This window comes from Eschrichtius robustus, chromosome 10 (genome assembly GCF_028021215.1).
Source record: "Eschrichtius robustus isolate mEscRob2 chromosome 10, mEscRob2.pri, whole genome shotgun sequence".
NCBI lineage: Eukaryota > Metazoa > Chordata > Mammalia > Artiodactyla > Eschrichtiidae > Eschrichtius > Eschrichtius robustus.
In genome coordinates this window covers 7,777,413-7,801,113 of record NC_090833.1, presented here as the reverse complement: position 1 = coordinate 7,801,113, position 23,701 = coordinate 7,777,413, and the positions used below count along the sequence as shown (strand labels likewise).

Here is a 23,701-nt window from a genome sequence, read left to right as displayed (position 1 = left end):
GTCTGCCACTTGTTCCATCCATGGGCCTAGTACCTTTTTTTTTTTTTTGGCAGAAAATTTCAACTTTATTTGGCCAATGTGTCCAGTTCCAGGTAGTGGGAAGAAATAATAGAAATATTGTGTTAGCCCCAGGTGGTGGGAAGTAAGTGGATGCCTGGCTGGAGGAGGGCAGCTGGGGGGATGGGAGGAAGGGTACCCACCCATTATAGTCAAGGAGGGTCAGCTGACCTGGGTGAGGGGTTTTCACTGCAATTCTTCCTGCACTGGTTCAGCGTGGGCCTCGCCTCCACTCAACCTGCTTCAAGGAGAAGGCGGGGCTGCCGTTATCCAGATGTCAGTGGTGGCTCACGTTCCTCAGTGAAACGGTAAGGCAGCTCCTGGGACAGAGAGGATCCCTTCCCATTGTCATCATCGGGGAACATAGCTCCGTCTGACCGCCACCCAGGGATGGCCTGCTCTCAGGAACTACCAGTGTGAGACCAGCACCAGGCTGCAGCAGCCATGTGGCCTCCTAGCAGCTAGAGCTACAGGAGTCCCAGTAAGTGAGCCCCTCTCCCGTGGATATGGGCCTCACTCAGCTGTATCCCTGGCCAAGATCACACCTCTGGTTCCAGCTCAGGAGCGACACTTTCCGGCTAGGTAACTTTGGGCAGGGCCCCCTTTCCCAGCTGGTAAAAAGGGTGGGGTATGATGGCAGCTGGGCCGACTATCCCGAAGCCTTCCTTGACTGACAGCCACAAGCTGCACTCTGCTGACGGTGACTCTCAAGTAGGCTGTGAACGGATATCTTCCCTACACATTGGGGGGCTTAGAAACAACTCGTCTCAGATTTCGCCCATGCAGAGGCGCCGGCTAGCTTACCCGCAGGTCCCCAGCAGCAGGATGGGGCAGAGTGGGGGGGTCCCAGGCTGCCCTGCCCTTGTGCCGGGTTGCTCGACCTGAGGGCCGAGCCCCCGCCGCCTAAGATTCTCATGGGGTATCCCTTGGTGGTCCAACCCGGCTGCCGGGAGAGGGGCGGGCCCGGGGACCGGCGGAAGTGGGCGGAGCTCGACTGTGAGGCAGGGTGTGGGCGGGGCTCGAGTGTGGGGGCGGAGTCTTGCGGAGGGGGGGCGGGGTTCTGGCGGCGGGGCGGGGCGGAGCTCTGGCCGCCGGGCTCCGCCTTGGGGGCGGGGTCCCAGCCTACGGGGCGCGTTCCGCCGCGGGGTTCCGCCCTTCCGGCCCCGAGTTCCATCCACCGCCTCCCCATTCCGCCCCGTGCCGGTTGTCGGCGCGACCGTCGCCGCGTTCCGTCGTCGCTCTGCCCTTGCGGCGCCCGAGCCCGCAATGTCGGGCCCCAATGGGGACCTGGGCATGCCGGTGGAGGCGGGCGCGGAAGGCGAGGACGACGGCTTCGGGGAAGCAGGTGACCCAGGAGGGCTGCTGAAACGACTTTGCTTTCTCCGGGGTGCCCTCCTGGGAAGGGGAGTCGGGGCCGGGATAGGGACCGGGAAGGAACCGCAGAGCCCTCCCATTCCCCCGCCCCAGGGTGGTTCCGGAGCAGCAAGCGCCCTCCGGGGGTTTGGGACGAGCACCTGCGAGCGGGTCCCTGGAAACCGCAGCCTTCGAGAACTGTGGGCGACAGGCCCCGTTTTACAGATGGGGAAACTGAGGCCGCTTCAGGGTCACTCGCCCTTTGGGATTGGGATTTGCTCTAGACACTTCTTTCAGCCCCTGTGGAGCTGGAGACTCCTAAGGGGCCGGGGCCGGGAGTGGACCGTCTTGGCTTGGCAGGAGGGGCTATCTGGGTGGGCGTGCCGCCCTGCTGAGTCAGCAACCCCAGGCACCTTTGCTGGTGTGGCCTGGAGCCCTGGCGAATGTGACTTGCTTACAAAGCAGCCTGTTGCCTACACAGCACTGCAGGGGGTGGGGGTAGGGGGGGAAGGAGAGAGAACCATCAGCTCCCTTCTCCCCTTCTGGAGCCTCAGTTTCCCCATCTGTAAAATAAGAATAATGGTTAGTGTCTCCCGCATTGAGATGTATCAGGATTAAATGAGAAAGTGAATGGAAAATAGTAGGCTCCAAGCATGCAAGCGTTCTGTAAGTGGTTATTATTCCCTTTAGTGTAATAAAGATTAGTTTATTAACTTAGAGGGCAGGACTTAGTAAATGTGGGGTAAGTATGGAGTCTGATTTTGGTTTTGTTTTGGGTAACAGCTTTATTGAGCTATAATTCACACACTGTACAATTTACCCATTTAAACTGTACGATTCAGTGGGTTTTAGGATATTCACAGAGTTGTGCAACCATCACTACAATAGTTTTAGAACACTTCATCACTCAAGGTCTGCATTTAATAAAGAGGTAGAGTAAGTGGGGTAAGTGGTGGGCTGCCCGGTTTGCCTGGGGCACTGCTGGTGAACAGCGGCCAGGTGTGGTAATCACGCTGGCAGCTGTGCTGGGGGCATCTGGAAGGGCCTCCCAAGAGTCACACTGAGTGGAAGTTGGCAGATTCACAGGACTTAGGGCATTGGGGAGGAGGGTGTCCCCGATGGAAGGCAAAGACTTGGAACCGGGAGGTACCCGTGACACTTGACGCAGACAAAGCCTAGCCCCAGTAGCAGAGAGAGCCGCCTCCCCCATCCTTCTCCCCACTTGTGTCTCTTGACCGGAATGTGAAATGTTGATAATCGCGACCATCTACTAAGTGCTTGCTGTGGCCAGACCCTGAGTTCTTCATATATGTATTTGAATCTTCACAATAACCCAGTTCTTGTTCCCTTTTTCCAGAAAGGCATAGTAACTTGCTGGGATGGGGCAGAGCTGGGACTGAAACCCAAGTGCCCCTGCTCCCCAAGTCTGAATCTTGGCTCTGCCACCAACCAGCTGGAGGACCCTAGGCAGGTCTCTTCCTTCTTGGGCCTCGGTTTCCCCATTTGTACCACAAGGGAGTTGGACTCCAGGATCCAGCAGAGGCTTTCCAGGACTCTGTCCTCTGTGAGTTAGGACAACTCTGGGCAATGGGTACCCTTCCCCCAGAATGCAGACACATTTGCACCCTTATCCCAGACACTCTCCTCTAGCCCTGGTCGTTTCCATACACCGCCAGCCGCTTCCCCTTTGTCCCAAGCTGACAGCTGAGTGTATCTGAGTCATGGGCTGGCTCAGAACTGGGTCCCGCAGTGGGCACAGGCCCAGACCTTGGGTCCTAGGGGACATTGTGTGGCTGAGAGAGGCAGGTCAGGAGTGTCTGTGGAGGAGGGAGTGATGGTTTCTGGTGGAGACCAGGGAAGGATTCTTGGAAGAGGAGGCATTTGGAGCTGGTCCTTGAGCGGCTGAGGCATTCTGGGTGGCAGGGACAGTTGAGGAAAGGCAGAAAGGCTGGAAAGTCAGGCTTCATTCATTCATCCATTCATTCATTCAACAGATGCTTACTGTGTGACACTGAGGGCACTGGGGAAACAGCAGTGAACACAAGACCATTCCACCTCTCACACAGCGCTCACTATAGTCTGGTGGGGGAGACAGACTAGCACACAGTCACAGCAGCCGAGCCGGAGGTGGGGGCCGTGGAGGTGTGAGAGGGCAAGGGGATCACGAATAGAGGCCCGATCAGGCTGGGGCATGGAAGGGCTCCCTGTGGCAACATCCACGCTGGCACTTGAAGGATGAGTGGGGCTCATCCAGGAGGAGAGGAGGGAAGGAAGACAGAAGGAGGACACAGCACGTTCCAGGCAGAGGCCACAGCATGTTCAAGGGGCCTGAGGTGGGCAAAGGCAGGTGTGAGAGAGGAAAGGAAAAGGCAGGGGAGGTGGGGCTAGAGAAGGGAGCAGGGCCTTGGAGTCTGCTAGGAGCTAGGGCAGGGGGAGCCAGAAAGGGCTGGAGAGTAGGGCCTGCCTGGGGACAGAGGCCTTGATTGCCTGGCTCAGGAGCATGGGCTCTGGCCTCTAGGCAGCTGATGCAGGAAGTAGAGAGGAGACCTGGCACCTGGCAGGAATTCCCAGGCAGGACACTGTCTGGCTAACCTCCCTGTGACCAACCTAACCCTAGAAAAAGCTGGTACACTAAGGTATTTCTCCAAAGCCTTTCTCCTCTTTTGATATCCACCCATTTTCCAGTTGGTGACAGTGAGGCTCAGGAAGGAGTAGGGACTTGCCCAAAGCTCTTTAGAGGCAGGCTGGGGGACAGTGGCGGGGACGGCGGGGGCGGGGTGTGCCTGTGATCCCTGAGGAGATATGGCACCTTGACTCTCTTTCCCCTTCCTCCCAGAATATGCTGCCATCAACTCCATGTTGGACCAGATCAACTCCTGTCTGGACCACCTGGAGGAGAAGAATGACCACCTCCACGCCCGCCTCCAGGAGCTGCTTGAATCCAACCGGCAGACGCGCCTTGAGTTCCAGCAGCAGCTCGGGGAGGCCCCCAGCGATGCCAGCCCCTAGGCTCTGGGAGCCCCCGGCCAGGCTCTGGCCTGAGCACTCACCACCTGGCTTAGATACCTTCTCAAGGGCTGGCCTACAGATCTTCCGGTGGGGGTGGGGTGGTGTCTGCTGGCCTAGGCCACTCTTCTGGTACTTCCCTTGGCGTACCTAGGCCCGCCCCACCTCCCGGCATCCCCTCCTCAGGGCTTCCTCCCCACTGCTGGCCAGGTGTGGGCCAGCGACCTACCCACCTTGCCTGCCTGCCCAACTCCTGGACGCTCCCCATTGCTGCCCAGGCCTTGAGCGTCCACATTAAACTGGTCTCCAACACCACTGCGCCTCCTCTCTCCTCTGTATCCCAGGATGAGGACCCCAGTGGCCACCAGAGGTAAACAGGGCAGTGGAGGCGTCCCAGGCATAGATCACACACCGGCTCATAGGCCTGGTGGTGGGGCTGGGCTTCTTGGCCTTCTTGTATTTCTGGACACAGAGGTGCAGGTGAGGTCAGGGCTTCCTCCCCACCGGGTGTGCTCCTGGCCAGCGGCTGCTTTCCCAGCCCAGCTGAGACAGCATCAGCCATGCTGTGTGACACTGTATGATGTGCTCAGCTTCTCTGGGTTCTAGGGCCTTTCACTAAGACAACCAACACTAAGACATGCTGTGCAATATGTACAAAATAGATAACTAATAAGAACCTGCTGTATAAAAAAAGTAAAATAAAATGCAAAAAAAAAAGACATGCTTTGCAACCTTGGGTTTCACCCTCTTTCTCTTGGCCTCAGTCTCTCCAGCTGGCCAATAATAGGGCTGGTCTGGTTATCTTGTCTCTAAGGGTCTTTCCAAATGGGGAAGTGGAACTAAAGAGCCAGCTCAGCCTGTGCCCCATTCACTAATGATTCATCATAAGGTCTCCTGACAAGAAGGGTGGGGTCCCCGCTAATGAACATGAACTTGGAACCAGAGGGCCTGAGCAGCGAGGGCCCCCGCTCCTGCACTTCAACTTCCGTAGGGTCCAGCTGGGAGAGGCCAGGACAGGGGTCCAGAGTTCAGGCTCGGGGTCAAATCCTGGCCACTCACCAGATATATGACCTTCAGCAGGCACTTGACCTTGCTAGGCCTCAGTTTCTTCATCTGGGATAATGTGGGGATATTTTGGGGATAACAAGAAGACCTACCTCCTAGGGACATTGTGAAGATTAAATGAGATCTTACTTGAAGGTAGTACTTTCCTAGCCTGGGTACATTATTAAGAGAGAAACTTGGACTTCCCTGGTGGCACAGTGGTTAAGAATCTGCCTGCCAAGGCAGGGGACAGGGGTTCAAGCCCTGGTCCGGGAAGATCCCACATACTGCAAAGCAACGAAGCCCACGAGCCACAACTACTGAGCCTGCACTCTAGAGCCCATGAGCCACAACTACTGAGCCTGCATGCCACAACTACTGAGCCCGCATGCCACAACTACTGAAGCCCGCGCGCCTAGAGCCCCTGCTCCACAAGAGAAGCCACCACGATGAGAAGCCCGCGCACTGCAACGAAGAGTAGCCCCTGCTCACCGCAACTAGAGAAAGCCCGCGCACAGCAACGAAGACCCAACACAGCCAAAAATAAATAAAAATAAATAAATAAATAAAAAGAGGGAAACTGAGGCTCAGGAGGTGAAACACCTCATAATCCCAGAGTCCCTGGTTAGGGAGCCTGTCTTCAGCTTTCCAGTTCTGCCACCACACTACCCGCAGGGGCTGGGCGCTGACAGAGCTAGCTGGGGGCCCCCTTTCCCTGTCCACCCAGACGGAAGTGCTGGTGGGGACTGTACAGCCAAACTACCTTCTTTTATTGGATTTTGAGTAAAAACACCACCATGTCACAGTCTCCACACAGACTCCTAAAAAGCGTAGCAGATCTGGACCCAGACGGGGCAGCTGTGGGCCGCTCCCTCCATCAGGTTTTGAGGCGGCTTGAGCGCCGGGGTAGTGGGTGCTGAGCGGGTTGGGCTGTCACCTTGCTGGGGGTTTTGGCTGTATCCTGGGTGCTGGGCTGCGTGGGTGTGCGGCCGCCGGAGGTGAACAGAGCAGTCAGGGCGTTCCGGGCGTTGATTGCACACCGGCGGCTCACGGGCCTGGTGGCGGGGCTGGGGTTCTTGGCCTTCTTATATTTCTGGACACAGAGAGTGCAGGTGAGGCCAGGCTTCCTCCCCACCTGGTGTGCTCCTGGCCAGAGGCTGTTTCCCCAGCCCAGCTGAGACAGCGTCAGACATGCTGTGTGACCCTGTGTGATGTGCTCAGCCTCTCTGGGCCAGAGCTCTAGAGCTAACAGCCCAGCCCTCAGCACCCACCAGAACAACTGCAGAAAGACACTGGCCCCAACATGGCTCTGATTCCCTTTGTGGGTAGAGCCTCTCGCTGGGAGCTGTACCCAGGGGCTGAGGCCAAGCACAGGAGGGAGGTGGCCACTGGCTGTCCCCGTCAGCTAGGACACAGTCTGACTCCCTGGGCAGGGCAGAGCCGGGCAGGGGGCCTGACTCACCTGCAGGTTCTCAAAGTGGGCCAGGGACTTGCAGTGGGAGAGCTGCGCCCCTGAGTTGCTGTGGTAGAATTTGTGGCAGATGCGGCAGATGTAGCCCATCACAGGCACCAGGAAGTCCACACCTGTGGGACAGCAGGGTCTGTGCACTCACATGCCTCACCAGCCAGGTGTCCCCCCTTCTCTAGGGGCCCATTTGCCCCCCACCACCCTCCAGATGGGAAAAGAAAAGAGGACGAGGGGACAGGCTGCCTGGCCAGGATGCTGTGGCTGGGATCTGGCGGGTCGCCTGGAGGCAACCTGAGGGCCGCAGCTCCTGCAGGTGGGGTCAGGGCTGGGGTCTTACCGTATGCCGTGTTGGGGCTGTAGGTCTCCGAGCCTTTCCACTCCTCTATGGATATATCTCTGGATCTCACCTGGAAACACACAGGTGTGGGCCTCCATTGGTTCTGGCTTCCCCTAGCCTCCTCCCAAACGCAGGCGGGGACTGGAACCCACCCTTGATTTCCAGGAGGTTGTGGGTGGCATGCTCTGAGCCTCTGCACATGCTGATCCTGCCCCCCGAGTGCCTTTCCCAATCTATACTTTCCAGGTTCAGCTCAATCAGTCCCCTCCTCCAGGAAGCCCTCCTGCTCCCACACTGGCCATAATCCATGCCGGGTATGCCCAACACATCACATGTGTCATTTCGCTGAATCCTCATAAAAACTTTCTATGGTTTGCCCATTTTACGTAAGAGGAAACTGAGGCCCAGGCACATGAACTCACTTGCCCAGGGTCATACAGCAGGTTTATGGAGGTACAGAGCAGTGAGCCCTGGTGAGCCCCCAGCCCTGGTTACACTCTGCCATGAGCCCCCCGCCAGCTCCCTAATGCTGCAGCAACCACAGTCTTAGGGGGTAGGTTTCAAGTGATCAAGGATCCCTTGTCTCACTGGCTGGACATGAGCCCCTTCCAGACAAGGCCATGCCTAGCAGTGCCTTGCAAACAAATCTGGCTTTTAAGAATAACGACCACCCCCTGGGCTGTGACCCTTCCTTACAGTCTGAGTTGGGACTATTCTAAGCAGAGGAACAGGCTTATAGAGGCCAAGGGGCTTGCCCAGGGTCATGCCACTGCTGACCGCTGAGTAGCAAAGCTGGCATCTCCCCCAACCTGCTTAGGGCTGGAGGCCATCCACGCAACCCTCCATCCACAGCCCCGCTGTGCACCGCCCCCTTTGGCTGCCCCCTCACCACCCCGGGCTGTAACAGACAAGCTCTGTGAGGACAGGGGCCAGGACTTCATCCCCAAGTACTCCTGGATCCAGCACCAGGGCCTGGCCCAGAATAGATGCTCTGGAAACACTTGTTAAACTGAAAAGCTCCTCCAGCTCCTCGCTCATGGGAAGCAGCAGAGCTGGGGTATTTTGAGCACGGGCTCTGCAGTCTCGCCTCCTGGCATGCAAGTGGGTGAGATTCTGCCAGGAAAGTCCTTGGTACACGTGTGGCATATAGTAAGTGCTCAAAAAATGTTGACTGCTCTCGCCATCATCCTCATCATCATCCTCATCATCATCTTTCACTGACTTTTCCTGTATGCACCACATAGCTCCCCTCTCCATGCCTTTATGATGCTGTTCTCTTACCCTAGGATGCCCTTTCTCTTCCACAAGTAAAAATTTCAGCCAGGCTTTGAAGACCTTGCATATTTCACCTGCCACCCTCTAGGCATCATGATGTATATTTACATATCGTCATATTGAATAGAGTTCCTATTGATACTAAATCGTGGCGGGCCTTAGTTCCCAAAGATGCCAGCACAGTGCCTCCTGGCCCCTGGGAGGTGGGGTGAGGTCTCTCCTGGGCTGGGAGTCCAGCCTCCAGCCTCCGTTCCACACCACCTCCCCCCAAGCACCTGCTTGCAGAATTCCTCCTCAACCTCGATCTCTTCTTCATCATCGTCGTCCTCCTCCTCTTCTTCATCACCCTCAAAGCAGCCCACGGCGTCCACCGTGATGAAGTGGTCCTCATCTTGGCTGGCAATCTCCTTCTCGAGCATCTTCAGCTTCCCAGGGAGTGGGTGAAGGCTCAAGTCAGCTCTGGGCAGCCAGGGTGCGACACCCCATCCACCCCACACCCCAGAGAACTCCAGTCCCTCCGGACCTGCTATGAATTTGGACTGGAATACATCTAAACTTGCTGTGTGGCCTTGGCCAAGACTCTACTTCTCCGGGCCCATGTCCTCTGAGGGAGCTGGGGTTACCTCCTTGGCTTTGTCCTTATGCCCCTGGGACTTCACATGTTCCACAAACTTGCGGGGGGTCTTGAAGTAGCGGTTGCAAACAGTGCAGAAAGGCCGCAGGGACTGTTTGGCGATCTGGGGACAGGAAGGCAGGCCAAGTGGGCGGCGGGCAGCATCCCCACGTGCAGCCAGGCAGGGCCCAGCGAGACCTCGCCTCCCACTTGCAGGCCCACCACTCCTGTAATCAGCTGGCTGTGCTTCACAGAACACAGGCAAACGCATCCCATCCCTGTGCTATAAGGTAGGATGACAGATGGTAACAGAGACGGGACCGTCGGAAGACAGGGAGAGAGGGCAGGCGCCTGAGGACCCCACGAGCCCCGAGGCTGAATGCAGGGTGAGACGGTGTCTTGCCCACATTGGACAGATGGGGAAACTGAAGCCCAAAGAGGAAACATGACTGACTCGTCATGAGCTACGGCCACGCAGTGACAAAGACTGACGTTTACTTTCTGCTCCCAACCTGGGCTCCCTCCTCCCCAGCCCTGGGCTTGGGCGCCTTCGCAGCAGGTGGGCCCTTGTACCTTGTGGTCCTGCGTCCTCCGGTGCTGGATCAGGTCCCCCATGTAGTAGAGCTGGCAGGTGTTGCACCAGCGCCTGGGTGGAGGCTCTCTGAACGATGACAATCAAAACAAGTACAGTGTGACACCGCATTCTTGTTGGAAAGACAGCAGCTCTTCCAGACGCTCCATAAACGGAATGCAATTCCAACAGAATCGTTTTTTTGGAAACTTAACAAAATGGTCCTGAGGCTCATCTGGAAGAATACTTAAATAGGAATAAGAGAGAAAACTTGGGGGGAAATGAGATTTAGAAGCATCTGGGATACCAGGAGGGCACCAGGACGGTGACAGAACTGAGGATATCTGGCCTTGAGAACTCCTCTTATCCTTCAGTTTAGATGCCCTCACTTTCCCAGAGCTGTTCTTGCCCCTCCCCCCATTTCTGGACCTGTCCCAATCCCAGTTAGCCAGGCCCCCCTCTGGGACCCCAAAGTGCCACTGCTACAGCATTTTCCACGATGGATTGGGAGGACCTGATCCCTTCTCTGCCCCCACTGGACTGCGAGCTCTGGGAAGCCAGGACACCACCCCAGCATCCCTGGGGCCTGGCATGGGATCAGCCCAGAGTTTCTGACTGTGTCAGAAGGACACACAGCCTATCGGAAGGACTGCCACATTCTGTACAGGGCCAAGTCAAGATTCAAGGGCAGACATCATCAGAAGACAGTGTAATCAGAATCCCCTCCACCTGAAGCTTGTTGATAGCTTGGGCTACATTCCTGCAGTTTTCTTCTGTCACAAGATCTTTTTTTTTTTTTTTAATTAATTAATTAATTTGTTTGTTTCTTTAATTTTTTTGGCTGTGTTGGGTCTTCGTTGCTGCATGCGGGCTTTCTCTAGTTGCGGCGAGCGGGGGCTACTCTTCGTTGCAGTGCGCGGGCTTCTCATTGCAGTGGCTTCTCTTGTTGCGAAGCATGGGCTCTAGGGGCGCAGGCTTCAGTAGTTGTGGCACGTGGGCTCAGTAGTTGTGGTGCATGGGCTTAGTTGCTCTGCGGCATGTGGGATCTTCCCAGGCCAGGGCTCAAACCCGTGTTCCTTGCATTGGCAGGCAGATTCTTAACCACTGCACTACCAGGGAAGCCCAAGATCTATTTTTATATTGAATATAATCAAACTCATTCTGCAAACACTATTTTGGATCCTGTTCTAACTTGACATTGCATCACACATATGTTTCCACATTATCAGAAATTCCCTAGAATTAGTTCTACCACGAAGTGGATAAGACTTAAACTGATCTGACTAATCCCCTAGTTTTGGATAGATCATTCCCAACTAAATTTTTTCACCATTGCATTAACTCTGCAAGGAACAACTCTGTAAGTCACCTTTCTCCTGTCTTTATGATGATTTGGCCTAAGTATAACTCCTAGGTCAGCAAGCAAAGGGAGCCTTAAGGCTGGAGAACATCCTACAAAGCCACAGGGAAGCTCTTCTCTTAGTGAGAACTGGCTAACAGAGACACAGAAGCCTTTGGAGAGAGCGCTCCCCGTCACTCAGGAGATGCACGCTGAGGCTACCCGAGGGCCCTTCCTGTCCCCTCACCCCATGCAGGGAGCTTCAAGCTGTGACCCTCTATAAATGCTCATGGCACAGTCCCTGACCATTGACCCAAGGCCTATCCAGCCTCTGAAAGGGCCTGATTCGGCCTCCACAGGACTTGTTTCATCTTGTTTTAATTCTGAACTAGCTGTTAACATTTTGAAATTGGGAGATTCACATACACATCTAGGTTTCTAGATGCCTCTGAAAAACCAGGAGGTCTGGAGGTGAGTGGCAGCTGTCCTGTGAGACACAGCCCATATCCCCCAGGGTGTCCTGAGCCAGCACCATCCTGTTTCTTTCACTGATGATGCCGCCCAGCCCCTGCAGGCCTCAGTGATTGCCCACAGAGCACCCCAAGAGCCAGTCCCAGACTCTGGGAGGGCTGACATTTCTGATGGACCAAGCCCCCACGACAAAGAAAGGGGGTGACCCAGGGAAGCTCTAACCACAAGCCACAAGATGAGCAGATCCTGACCTTCAGGCCCCTGTGGTTGGGGTCAGCACATATGCCAGGGGAGCAGGGGTCTGTGCCACAACCCACTTCCCTCCCACATAGATGGTCACACTGTTCCTGCCTAGATGTAACCTTAAGAGACTGTCTAGCTCATGAGTTCCTGCATTACACCCCTCGTGAGGCCATTTTACAGATAAGGAAAACTGAGGTCCAAGGCCACACAGTTAGTGGTGTGACGAGGTGTCTCGGGGAGGGCAATGCTTAACCCAAAGGCAGACCCTGTGGATGGTAGATTCAGGGCCCCTCTCTGCTGGGGCTGGCTTGCGAGACCGCCTACCCCCCCTACAGCGGCTCTGAGATCCCCCACTCACTCGTCCTCTCGCTCCAGGACGTCCCGGGGCACAGGCAGCAGGGACAGGAGGCAGGCTTGGCTCATGTGCTGGATCTCTCCGAGCCGCTGCTGGTGCTGGGCCCCCGACATGTGGTCCTGGAACTCCTGCAGCAGGCGGGAGGGAGGAAGGGGCGTGAGGAGTGAGCCCCAGAATGGTGGGCAAGAGTGGGGCCCGGGGAAGAGGCCTCCAACCTTAGCTTCATGGTCACCCCACCTCCGCTGGGAGGCCGTTTCTCTTACAACGCTGTGTGGGCCAGAGAAGGATGGTGAACGGAGGCACGGAGTGAGTACACGCCAGCCAGAGCCTCTGCTCCCCCTGGAGACCGTGAGCGCCTCCAAGGCGAGGAGCAGTCTGATCAAATTCCAGGTCCCCATGACTGTGCTCAGGGGAGGCACAGAGGGATGAAGGTAACAATAGCGATAGTAATAATCATACCAGTATGATGCTGTTATTAATGCTGCACTCGCTCTGGGCCGGGCCTGGGGCTTATGACTTCAATGTCAAGTCGCTGAATCTCCAGAACCTCCCAGTGAGGTGGGTTCTATTTTTTTTTCCTAGAGGTGGGTTCTAAATGTTTCCTCCTCTGACACATGCGGAAACCGAGGCACAAAGGGTGGAATTCACCTTCCGAAACCCACACGGCCAGTCAGGGCTGATTTGAACCAGGTCCACCCAACTCTAAAATCCTGCCCCCTTGGCTGGTCAGGAAATGTTTTGTGAGCAAATGTACAGCTGCTGGGGGTGGGGCTTGAGGGCCCATGTGGCCACAGAGGCAGCCGTGGGAAGGGCAGGCTAGGCATCACACACAGACCCCAAACCCTCCGCTCGCCCACGTGACCTCCCCACCCACCCGCTGGGGGTGGTACCTGCTGGCTGCTGCAGCCGGCCTTGCAGATGTAGCAGAAGAACTGAAGGGCCTGCTTAGAGGGCGTGCTGGCCGCCGCAGGGGTGGCAGAGGTAGAGTCGCCGGACCAGGGCCCAGGCGTGAGGGGTACGGTGCTAAAGGCCCGGCTGTCACTGCTCTGCAGGATGGTGACCTTCAGGGAGCCCCCGGCACCCCACACCTACACCGGGAGCAGGAGCAGAGCTACCACCAGCTGGGCGCTTACAGTGGGCCAGCCCCATGCTAAACATCTAGGAGCCCTCCTGACAGCCCACTTTACAGGTGGGGAAACTGAGGCTCAGAGCTGTTAGGTGATTGCCCAAGCTCGCTCAGCCAGGAAGCACCACAGTCAGGGTTCAAACCCAGGTCCGCCTCACTCTAAAGTCTACCCACCCCACCCCTCACATGACAGATGGAGATGCATGAAGAAGGGAGGGGGTTTGGCCAGAAGGCAGGGCTGGGCCCCCGAGCCCCAGGCACAGGCTTCCACGCTGCGCGAGCGACGTTACCTGTGGGGGGCTCTGGGGGCTCTAGTTTCGGGGTGAGGCGGCTGGAAGGGACCCTTATCACTAAAAGTACCTCCAGATCATCAGAGCAAAGGCATGTGAAGGCACCACGTGAGAGTTTGCTGAACCACTGTCACTGAACCACTGTCAAACCCAGTCTGGTGTGCCCACGAACCCAGGTGGAGGGCTGCTGCCACATTTCACAGCAGGGGAAACCCGAGGGGGCGCTGAGGGGGTCCGAGGCAGAAGGAGGCCCTCCCACCACTGGGTGCACCATGTGGTCCTCATCAGCATCTCTACCCACCCCCAGCATCTCTCTTGCTCTTTTTTCACATTCTCCCACATCCAGGCCACTGGTCAACTCTTCCTGGCTCTCCTCCAGGCCAACCTGGGCGCCCACTGGCTCCGGCGAGGCCTCCTCCAGGCCTGAAATGACAGATGTGCTCTGCTTCCCCAGGGTCCATCTCCCACCTGGGCCCTGAGGGACCCAGGCCCAAGAGCCGCCTTCTCTGCCCACATCCAGGGCCTTGAAGCCTCCAGCGCAGACGGCCCCGAACCCTAGATCCAGGCCCAACCCTCAGTCCCAGGCAGCACCCAGTCAGGGTTGGACAGCGCCAGGGTAGGACTGAAGGGTTCAGGCAGAGCTGTCCCATCACCAGGCCGGCTGGGAGCCACTGCTCACTTACCTGCTCCAGCTTCCACCGTATCGGGTGGCGTCTCCAGCACTGCACAGTGAACCGGAACTGGGGCTTTCTCCAGTGCCGGCACCGACACCTGTGGCTGAGTCTGAGGCTGTCTCTGGTTTGGCTCCAGTGGCTGCACTGGCAACTGCACTGGAGGTTGCTCCAGTGGCAGCTCCAGCGGCTGGACCCTCGGCTGTGCTTCTGTCTGGACCTGTGGATACGTCTGCGTCTGTGCCTGCTTCTGCAGCGGTGGCTGCACCTGCCTTGGGGACTGTGAATGTGCCTGTGGCTGCACCTGTTTCTGTGGCTCTGCCTCCTTCTGCAGCTGCAGCTGCTCCTGTTGCGGTACTAAGTGCTCTGGAGAGGTCTGTGTCTGTGCCTGCTTCTGCAGCTTTGGCTGCACCAGGGCCTTCAATGGTAGCATCTGTGACTGAGTCTGTGGCTGAGTCTGTGGCTGCACCTGGGCTTGGATCTGCAGAACTCGTGGCTGAAATCGTGGCAGCACTCGAGCTTCCAGTGGCTCAGGCAGCAGCTCGGTTGTCTGTGTCTGCTTTGGTGCCATCAACCGGGCCTGTGGCTGGACCTTTGCCTGCAGCTGCCCTGGGGTCCCCGTCTCTGTGGGCTCCTCTGAGCTAGGAAGGATCAAAAGAAGATCAAATTCAATTGGCCCCAGGGGCTCCCAAGAAAGGCCATGACCTAGGCTCCAGTCCTAGCTATGCCACATACAAAGCTAGGGATTTGGACAAGCCCCCTCGGCTCTCTGGGTCCCAGTTTCACCTAAATAAATTGGATCACTTGCTCCCACCTCCCACAACTTGCTAATATGTATCCGAGGTCCTGTAAGCCTGCCTACCCTCTGCCCCACTCTCTGAGGTTCCAGATTCACATCTTCACCCCTCCAAGCTGGCCACCTCACCTGCCTCCAGGTGGTTCAGTCACAGTGAAGGTGCCAGAGTCCGTCTGGCTGAGGGCCTTCCCAGGTAAGGTGAAGAATTAGGTTTGACATTCCTCCAAGCCAGAAACCAAGGCCCTTTCCTTGAAGGATCTCACCCCACCTACCCCTTACCCTCTGCCTTTGCAGGAATCAGGGTACAGGGTACCTGGGCCCCGGGCAGGTTTTCAGCATCAGTTACCTCTTTGACCTTTTAGCTGGTGGCTCAGATGCCGCACAAGACTCAGGCTCAGGTGCTGCAGTGCGTTTCTCCTTAGTGATGCCATCTGGGCAGTGGGGAGATTCTTGGTCTGGAATGGAGGGCAGGTGAATGACTGCCGTGTCGTATATAGCACGTACGAGCTCCAGAAGATGGGGCCTGGGCTCACCCCCCCACCCACCCTGCAAGATCCCTGCCTCCATGACCACCCCTGAACCCCACTGCCCTAACCCGCGTCCCCTCTGAAGGGCCAGCGACCTCCCTCCCTCACCTTCAGGTGTGTCTGTTCGGGGCTCTGCGGCTTCCTCAGACCCCTCTGGGGGGTCCGACTTGTCCTCCACAGGCATCGTCTGAGAAGAAGAATCCTGCTTCCTTTCAGAAACCATTTATGATACGTGCCACCCACCCCAGTAAATACTCCCTTGCCAAAGAGCAGCTGCAACACGTCCCTCAGGGGATGACGGGGCCTGGCCCCAGAAAAGATCCTAAACGCCCCAGGAATTCTGCCCAGGGGGTTCCATCTAGCTGCCTGCCGGTTAAGGAAATGCAGGTTTGGGGGATGCAATGCCTTCACGTGGTCCACGGTGCTGCCTCCTGATTCCCCACCCCGTTCTCCACAAAGCAGCCAGAAGGATCCTTCTCTCTCTCTTTTTTTTTTTGTTGGTCATGCCGCTTGGCTTGCGGGATCTTAGCTCCCGGACCAGGGATCGAACCTAGGCCAAGGCAGTGAAAGCGCAGAGTCCTAACCACTGGACCACCAGGGAATTCCTGAGGGACCCTTCTCAAACCTGATCATGTCTCTCATCTCTGTCAGGCTGCAACCATCCCGTGATTTCCCGTAGCCCTGGATGACTCCTTCCTTACCCCAAGCCTGAAACTACCCACCCTCCCCACCCCCCTGCACAATCTGGCCCCTACCCCATGCCCACCCCTCCAGCCTCAGCTCTCCCCACGCTCCCCCTCCCCCTCTCTATGTCCACATTGGCCTTCTCTCTGTTTCCCCAAAGCCCCAGGCCTTCTCCCAGAGCCTCAAAGGCACTTCTCGCAGGAAGCCTTCCTAACCCATAGTACAGGCCCCCAGGGGCCCCAGGCTTCCTTTCTGTGGCACTTTTCATAGTCATCATTCATTGGCTGGAGCATTATTTGCATTAAGGTCTCACCACTACCACCACCCCCTCCCCAGCCCAAGATCTCCAGGAGAGCGTCTCCAGATGCCTCCCCTGCACCAGTGAGTCCTCCGCAGGACTTAACAGACATTTGTGAAATGAACACACAGCTCCACATGGTTCCAGGGCACCCCAGGAAGCCTCAGGAATCCACATGCAGCTTCCCTCCCTCCTACTAAGCCCGAGGAACCAGGGCTGAGTGGAAACATGCACCACATCAGGACTCCACACCCTTCAGAAACTACCCAGCTCTCCCCCTGCACGACATGGGCACTGGCCTGCGAGTCCAGGAGGGCTGGACTCTGGGTCTGTCGTGACAGCTGTGCAGTCCAGGGCAACCTCCACCCCACTGCCTCGGTTTTCCCATATGTAAAATGGGGGCAAGGAGGTAAACACTAGGCCAGACTGTGTTAGGGCAAGCCCGACCGTAAAGTCAGAGGCCGCCTGGACCTCTCTCTGGAGGGAAATGCTTCACCACCAGATGTGGGCTGGCGCCAGAGCAGCCAGAAAAGGAGGGTGTTCCACCCCTCCACCGCCGGATGCTCTCAGGAGTGTGCTGTGTGTGAGGAGCCGCCAGGGCATTCAGGGACAGGACAGACTCAGGGAGGATATTATTCCCTTTGAAAATCTCTCTGAGTCTTCCTGCTTTTGTCAGGGAAAGGCCTGTAGAGGCTCAGAACCTTCAGCTGGCAACAGTGTAGAGTTTAGGATTTTATACCATTGTTTTACCCCCAATCACTTTTCTTTTACTTCTATGTATGGCAGTTAATTTAGCCTTTTTTTTTTTTTTTAAATTTCAGACAGTGATATAATGTTTCCTTTTTAACTAAATGTAACAGAGAAGCAGCTACTTCATTTAAAGCTGTGCTATCCCAGACAGTAGCTACTAGCCACATGTGCCTGGCTTTTGAGCCCTGGAAATGTTGGAAGCCGAACTGAGACGTAAGCATAAAATATACACCGGATTTTAAAGACTTAGTACAAAAAAAAAAAAAAAAAAGGAATGTAAAATGCAGTGTTCATTTTTTATATTGATTACAGGTTGAAATGATAATTTTTTAAATATATTAAGTTGAATAAAATATGCGAGTAAAATTAATTTCACCTGTTTCTTTTTACTTTGTTACTGTGATTACTAGAAAATTTTAAATTACATGTATGGCTCACATTTTATTTCCACTGGGCAGCGCTGATTTAAAGAAAATTGGCAGAATACACCTAAAATGAATACAATGTTATATGTCGGTTACATCTCAGTTTTTTCAAAAAGAGAGAAATATTAGTAAATAATATTAGTAATATTAGTAAATAATATAAATAGTAATTAAAAAGGGAATAAATAATAGTACTGGTGGTGTCTGGATATAGCAAAAATCACATCGGGGTTCAGGAATATTTAAAGTTTGGGAAACACTAAGCAAGTCTAACTCCTGCCCCCTTCCCCATTTTACAGATGAGGAAACTGACGTACAAAGAGGGGTATGACCTGCCCAAAGGCCAATGTGAGCCAGAGAGGGCAGAGCTGGGCTGATCCCCAGATACACCCTCTCCCATTCCCATCCTCGCCTGCTCCAGTCCAGATACCACTCACCTTGCGATTGGGGGTTGTAGAGGAGGTCCGGGCCTGTTTCTGGGTGTTCCGCCCTGAAAGGTTGAGCTGGGAGGGGTTTATGGGGACCCCAACAGGAGGAGGGCCCAGCAGGGACTGCCGAGTGGCCTGCGGAAAGAACTGCTGTAGATTTGGGGTGGCCAGCTGCGGGGGTGTGAGGCTGGGAGCTGTCAGGTTTGGGGCTGCCAGGTTGTAGCCACGGAGGTTACCTGTGTGTGAAAAGAGGGGAGAAGAGGGATTACAACTGTGGTTGGGTGGTAGAGGCTAGGGTCAGGGGTCAGTCCCCCAAAGCATCATCACAGTTAACTTCCAAGGGGACCCTCCCCACCCAAGGGCAGCCAGAGGGGAGAGATGAGAGCCGAAGACGCAGTCCCACCTGGAGCACTGGTGGAGAGGGGGCTATAGGGCTAGCGTTTTCTGCTCCAGCTGGGGAGGGAAGGGGACCTTTTCCCACCCCAAATGCCTCCCCGGTCAGTGGCTTAAGCACCCCCAGCAACTCCGCTCACCCTCAGGCATGCTTTAGTGTACCCCTTAAGGTATGTGAAAGAGTCAGCACAGGACCCAAAGGGAGAACCAGCAAGATGACTGGTCCCTGGAATAGTAAGACACTCTCCTACCAATAGCAGCTACCCTTCATCAAAAGTTTCCTGGGAAGCAGGCGCTTGCTAAGCACTTTCTATGCATGGCCTCAGTCACCCCGCCCAGCCACCATCAGGGTAAGTATTATCCTCTCTACTGATGACAAAATAGAGACACAAAGCGAAGGAGTGGCTTGTCCAGGGTCTCTGGGAGAGGCACTGCTGTCCACAGCTGGCTACCGGAGAGGATTCTGGGGGTCTTCCTGACTCCTCCCTCTGTTTACCCTCCCCCATCCAAGCCAACACCAAATTCTATTAACACTGACTCCTACTCCTCTTCTCAGTCTAGCCTGACCCCCCTTCAAATCCCCACTCCTACCACCCCCCTTCCTCCAAAGCCACTTCATCCCCTGTGTGAATTTCAGCCACAGTTTTTGCACTGGATAGCAGCAAACAGTGATCTTTCTAAAACCACATTCTGACTTCGCCCCTCCCCTTGCCTAAACCCCTCCATAGCTCCCTGATACTCAGGAACGAAGCCCATTCCTCACCGTGCGAGGTCCAGTCCTGCGGTCCTCCCCGACCTCCTTTCTCGCAATTCTCCCCACACGTGTGCCCACTTTATTCCAGCTACGTGCTCCCATGCATCCCTCAAACAAGCCTGGTCTCTGCCTGCCTCTGGGCCTTTGCACATGCTGTTTCTTCTGTCTGGACTGTTCTACATCCCAATCATCCTTCATTCCTCCCTTTAGGTGATTCTCCTTTGGGAGGCCTTCCCAGACCTTCTCTGTATCCCCAGAGGCCCCAGCTTCCCTGTTCTAGGACCACCTGCACAACTTCCTTGTCTGCTTCCCATTGCCCACCACCTAACCACCCTGGGAACTCCTTAAGGGCAGGTACCTCATCTGACTCAGAGGTCCAGCACTGGGAAGTGTGTGACCCAATAAAGGACAGTTTAAATCCCTGACCCAGTGCTGGGATGGGAGGCACAGGGGTCAAGGGCATGCATGGGTCAGATGTGCTGGGAGAACTGGTTCAAATGCAGACTCCACAGTACAAGATCTGTGACCTTGAGCAAATCAGTTTCCCCTTCTTAGCCTCAGTTCCCTCATCTGTAAGATGGGGATAGTAATAGTGCTTGACTCACAATGTTTTATGAGGATTCAATGAGATATACAAGTGTGCCTGGTATTTCCTAAGGGTTTAATTAACATTAACTTAAAACAAATACATATACACATATGTGCAGAGAGAACGCTAACCAGCTCTTAAAAACAGTAAGATAAAAGGTGGCACACTCTAAAAGAAAAATAGACAAAGCACATGGACAAGTCACAAAAAGAATTACAAATGTTTAACAGACAAATATAAAATATTCAACCGCACTAGCACTCCAAGAAATATAAACTAAAACATTAATGATATAGCTTTTGCCAAGCAAATTAGTAGATTAGATGTATATATACATATATATATATAAAGAGTATAATACCCAATGTTGCCGTGGACATGGTGAGACCGGCACTGTCATATGTGGCTGGTGGCATTGCAAACTGGTCCAGTCCTTTGGGAAAGCAATTTGGCAATACTTATCAAGAGCCATAATATATCCATCCCCTCTGACCCAGTCATTCTACTTTTGGGAATCCATTCTAAGAAAATATTCTCAAACATGATATTCATTCCATTATTTAAAGCAAAAAAAAAGAAAAAAAGAAAAGAAAAGAAGTAGAAGAAAACAGCTGAGAAAGTTTAGGGACACAAGGGCACACACCTCCAGTAGAATATTAAACAGCTGTTCAAAAACAATCTTTACAGAGACTTTCAAATCATTTGGTAAATGATCATGCCACTATATTCAGTGAAAAAGAAACAAGATACAGCCTTTCACTTATATCAATAACCACAATCATATACAAGTCCCCAAGTCTGTGCCTAGAAAAAAAGGGGAGGAAATACACCAACACTTCAAAGGGTGGTTTTTTCTTTAGGAGTGAATCTGCATATGACAATTTGGGTTTTCTTATACTCTTTTTAAAATATTTCTTTCACTCTTCTTTGAAGAGTATGACTTTTAAAATGAGTAAGAAAAAGTAAAAATATATATATACACTGTGGGTCCCTGTGTGTGGTTTTATCTCTCTACCCATCCATCTATCATTTATAAGCCAGCTCTCAGGACCATCCACACCCATGTGGCCCCAGGAGGGCTGAAGAGTGATGACCATCACATCTTCTGACCTGACTGCATACCCTGCTGGGAGGCAGGATAGCCTGGTGTCTCAGAACACAGCTCTGTAGTAAGACCACTAATCAACACCTGGGCCTCAGTTTCTTCATCTGTAAAATGGGATCATGAGTGTATGTCCCCTTAGGGTTGTCAGCAGAGTCAAGGAATTGGGTTTGTCAGGGCCTCAGCACAGTGCCCAGCCCTGAGGAACCAGCCAGCAAGCCACAGCTACCGTGCGGGAGAGGCTGGGTCTGAAGATGAGCTGGCCCCACGTCTCTGGACCCCTGGATTATTCCTGCAGGGGCTAAGGTATCGGGAGCAGCTTCTTGTAAGGAAGAGATGAAAGGCTACTCTCCACATGCGGAAACTCAGGTAAGGACACAGGCTTAATGCAGAGAGCTAGAGACACCCACTCAGAGACCCAGGGCGTCAGGAGGCCCAGGCCTCTGTCTAGCTCAGCCACTGCTGATGCTATGTGAGCCAGGGCAAATGACTTCCCTTCTCTGGACCTTGGCATCCTCAACTGTCAAACAGGATGCAAAGGAGGGTGGTCAAAATAGATCTTGCCATCCATCATATCATCTAATCTGAATGTCAGCAAACTGTGCCGAGTAGCACCCACAGAGCTAACACCACGGCCAAGGGTGCACCTCTGTGATCAGACAGACCTGCATTCAGCTGAGCAACTTAGGGACTTCCACCTCCTGGAGCCTCAGTGTCCTCATCTGTAAACCAGGACGCTGACACAGCTCCCTCTCAGGGTTACTGTGTGGATTTGATGAGATTCAGTGCCGTGGGGCTGCTGGGGAGCTCCCGCTAAGATGGAGCGAGACAGGGCCCGCAGTCATACCTTGCAACTGCTGCAGAAGCAAAGCTCTCTGCAGCACAGAGCCGTTGAGGAGGGAGGCTGAGTTGGTGCCCTGGAGATTCAGGAGCTGCTGCTGTGGCTGCTGCTGGGGGAGCCCCCTGTGTGTTGAGAGCGGTGTCAGAGGGCTCTGGGGAGAGTCAAACCCTCCATCTTCCCTGAGACCCCTCACCTCCATTCTCTGCCCCCCTCTACTGCAGACAGAGCATCCCCTTAGGGTGGGAACTGATGACCTCCAGGACTCAGAAAGGGATGCCCCTGAGAGAAAGGGCTGGGAGGAGGTCTCCAAGGCATGGGTCAGAGGGACAGGTCTAGAGCCGCCCACCCCTCCAGTGGGGAGCTTACCTGCTGACGGCCATGGGCAGTGGGGCCTGCGGTGGGGACTGCTGGAGCAGCTGCTGGAGCTGCAGCAACTGCTGCTGCTGGAGCTGCTGGAGCTGCTGCTGCTGCTGCTGGTTGAACATGGCGGCTGGGGGAAGGGAGGGAGTCAGGCCGGATCCCCGTCGCCCACCCCCAGCCGCGGCCCTCACACGCTGCCGACCGAGCTTCACAGCTACCCTCCCGGTCCTGCCCAGAGCGTGCCACGCGTGCGCCCCATCCTTTCCATACACCTCCAATTCCACCAGCAGCAGAGTTCAACCACCCTCCCGCCAATTTCCCCCAAATCTGCCCAATAGTCCCTCCTCCAAATGCCCAGCCCCGCCCCCCATCCCTCCGACTCCCTCCGCTCCGCAGCTCCAGGATGAGCGTCCGACACAAATACACCTCCCACCCCACCCTTCAGCCTTTCTCTGCGCCAATCACGTAGCGAAGCCAGCCCCTGTCCACTCACACCCCTCTGATACTCCCACCCTGTCCCTTGTGCACATGTTCTGTCAATAACATCAGCGCCGCCCCACCCCCACCTTTCCCTTTCTTCCACGAACAAAGTAGGAGGAAGGCTTCCCTCCACTCTAATCCCCCCCATTCCGCTGACCCCTTCCTCTACAGACAGAGCCAGCATTACACGTCAAAGCCGCTGTCCCCACCTGCCCACGAAGCCCTCGGCCTCCATTCAAGTGGCCCCTAAGGCTTCCGCCGTCCCCCCAGCCGCGCTCGGCCCACGCACTTCGCCTCCCAGCGCGGCTTTGGCCGCGGGAACCACACAGCCTCCTCCCCGCACCCCCTCCGCAGTCGCGTAGCCCCCACCGCGGGGGCGGGCCGCGCGCTCCGGATCGCGGCTCCCGGGGTCCCCGCAGCTCCCGGGGTCCCCACGACTCCGCCACGGCCTGTCCGCTCCGAAGGCCAGTCTGCGGGCCGGGGCAGGGCAGCGCCCTCTGGAGGACGGGAGGTCCGGGTGCCCACGGCCGCGCCGCGAGGTCCCGCCCCGCGCACCCTTCGCGTTGCAGGGGCGGCAGCTGCCCACCCAGCTGCTGGGCGGCGGTGGGAGTGGTTCCGAGCTGCTAGGGGACCCTGGGCAGCGTAGACCCTCTGTCCCGCGTCCTCCGCATCGGGAAGGGGCGGCTCCGAGCCCCAGGTCCGTCTGTCACCCAGAGGGGTCTCTCGTCTGGCAGGGACATCGCGGGCGACTTTGAGGAGGACCATCCCCAGCAGACCTTGCCGCGGCCGCCACTGTCCCGCGATCCGGAGACCCCGCGCGGGGCTGGGATGGGAGGGGGCGTGCAGCCGCCTGCTGTACATTCGGGGACCGAGACCCAGCGAGAGGACGACCGGCACAACGGGGCAGAAGAATTAGCCCTGGAAGGCGTGGGGAGATCGGTTTGAAAGTGTTTTTTTGTCTGTTTGTTTCTCCGGTTTGGCTGGGGAGCGGGTAAGGAGGGCAGAGTTTAATGGTAAAAAACGGCGCTCATCCTGCCCCTGAACGGTCCTGCCCG

The 23,701-nt window shown here is 55.5% G+C and overlaps 2 protein-coding genes across 5 annotated transcripts; one reads left to right on the top strand and one right to left on the bottom strand.

Moving 5' to 3' along the window:
- The first annotated feature begins 1,207 nt into the window (after nt 1-1,207).
- On the top strand, nt 1,208-5,137 carry BBLN (bublin coiled coil protein). The gene is made up of 2 exons (XM_068553841.1): nt 1,208-1,402; nt 4,247-5,137. Exons 1-2 carry the CDS (start codon nt 1,324-1,326, stop codon nt 4,417-4,419), a joined length of 252 nt encoding a protein of 83 aa, XP_068409942.1. The 5' UTR covers nt 1,208-1,323; the 3' UTR covers nt 4,420-5,137.
- Nucleotides 5,138-6,207: 1,070 nt separating this feature from the next.
- On the bottom strand, nt 6,208-23,124 carry CIZ1 (CDKN1A interacting zinc finger protein 1). 4 transcript variants are annotated; one of them, XM_068553837.1, is made up of 17 exons: nt 22,856-23,124; nt 22,173-22,296; nt 21,813-21,928; nt 20,225-20,296; nt 18,137-18,363; nt 15,651-15,744; nt 15,362-15,470; nt 14,232-14,860; nt 13,850-13,971; nt 13,023-13,220; nt 12,136-12,260; nt 9,727-9,814; nt 9,164-9,277; nt 8,816-8,965; nt 7,266-7,335; nt 6,923-7,044; nt 6,208-6,553 (listed from the first exon to the last, which is right to left on the bottom strand). In XM_068553837.1, the coding sequence occupies exons 2-17, from the start codon at nt 22,289-22,291 to the stop codon at nt 6,338-6,340; spliced, it is 2,571 nt and encodes an 856-aa protein (XP_068409938.1). In that variant the 5' UTR covers nt 22,292-22,296; nt 22,856-23,124; the 3' UTR covers nt 6,208-6,337. The 4 variants fall into 4 exon arrangements, with proteins under 4 accessions (XP_068409938.1, XP_068409941.1, XP_068409939.1 ...); XM_068553840.1 differs by having other exon boundaries at nt 15,651-15,729; XM_068553838.1 differs by having other exon boundaries at nt 22,936-23,124.
- Between the last annotated feature and the right edge of the window lie 577 nt (nt 23,125-23,701).

What these genes read in the sequence shown, in the direction of transcription:
- CIZ1 (XM_068553837.1), bottom strand. Translation starts at nt 22,291, where the DNA reads ATGTTCAACCAGCAGCAGCAGCAGCAGCTCCAGCAGCTCCAGCAGCAG. An exon ending in GCTTCTGCAGCAGTTGCAAG is followed by an intron (nt 20,297 to 21,812) that starts GTATGACTGCGG and finishes GCTTTCCCAAAG; the next exon opens with GACTGGACCAGTTTGCAATG. An exon ending in CATGTCCACGGCAACATTGG is followed by an intron (nt 18,364 to 20,224) that starts GTATTATACTCT and finishes TTTCACACACAG; the next exon opens with GTAACCTCCGTGGCTACAAC.
- BBLN (XM_068553841.1), top strand. Translation starts at nt 1,324, where the DNA reads ATGTCGGGCCCCAATGGGGACCTGGGCATGCCGGTGGAGGCGGGCGCG. An exon ending in CGACGGCTTCGGGGAAGCAG is followed by an intron (nt 1,403 to 4,246) that starts GTGACCCAGGAG and finishes CCTTCCTCCCAG; the next exon opens with AATATGCTGCCATCAACTCC.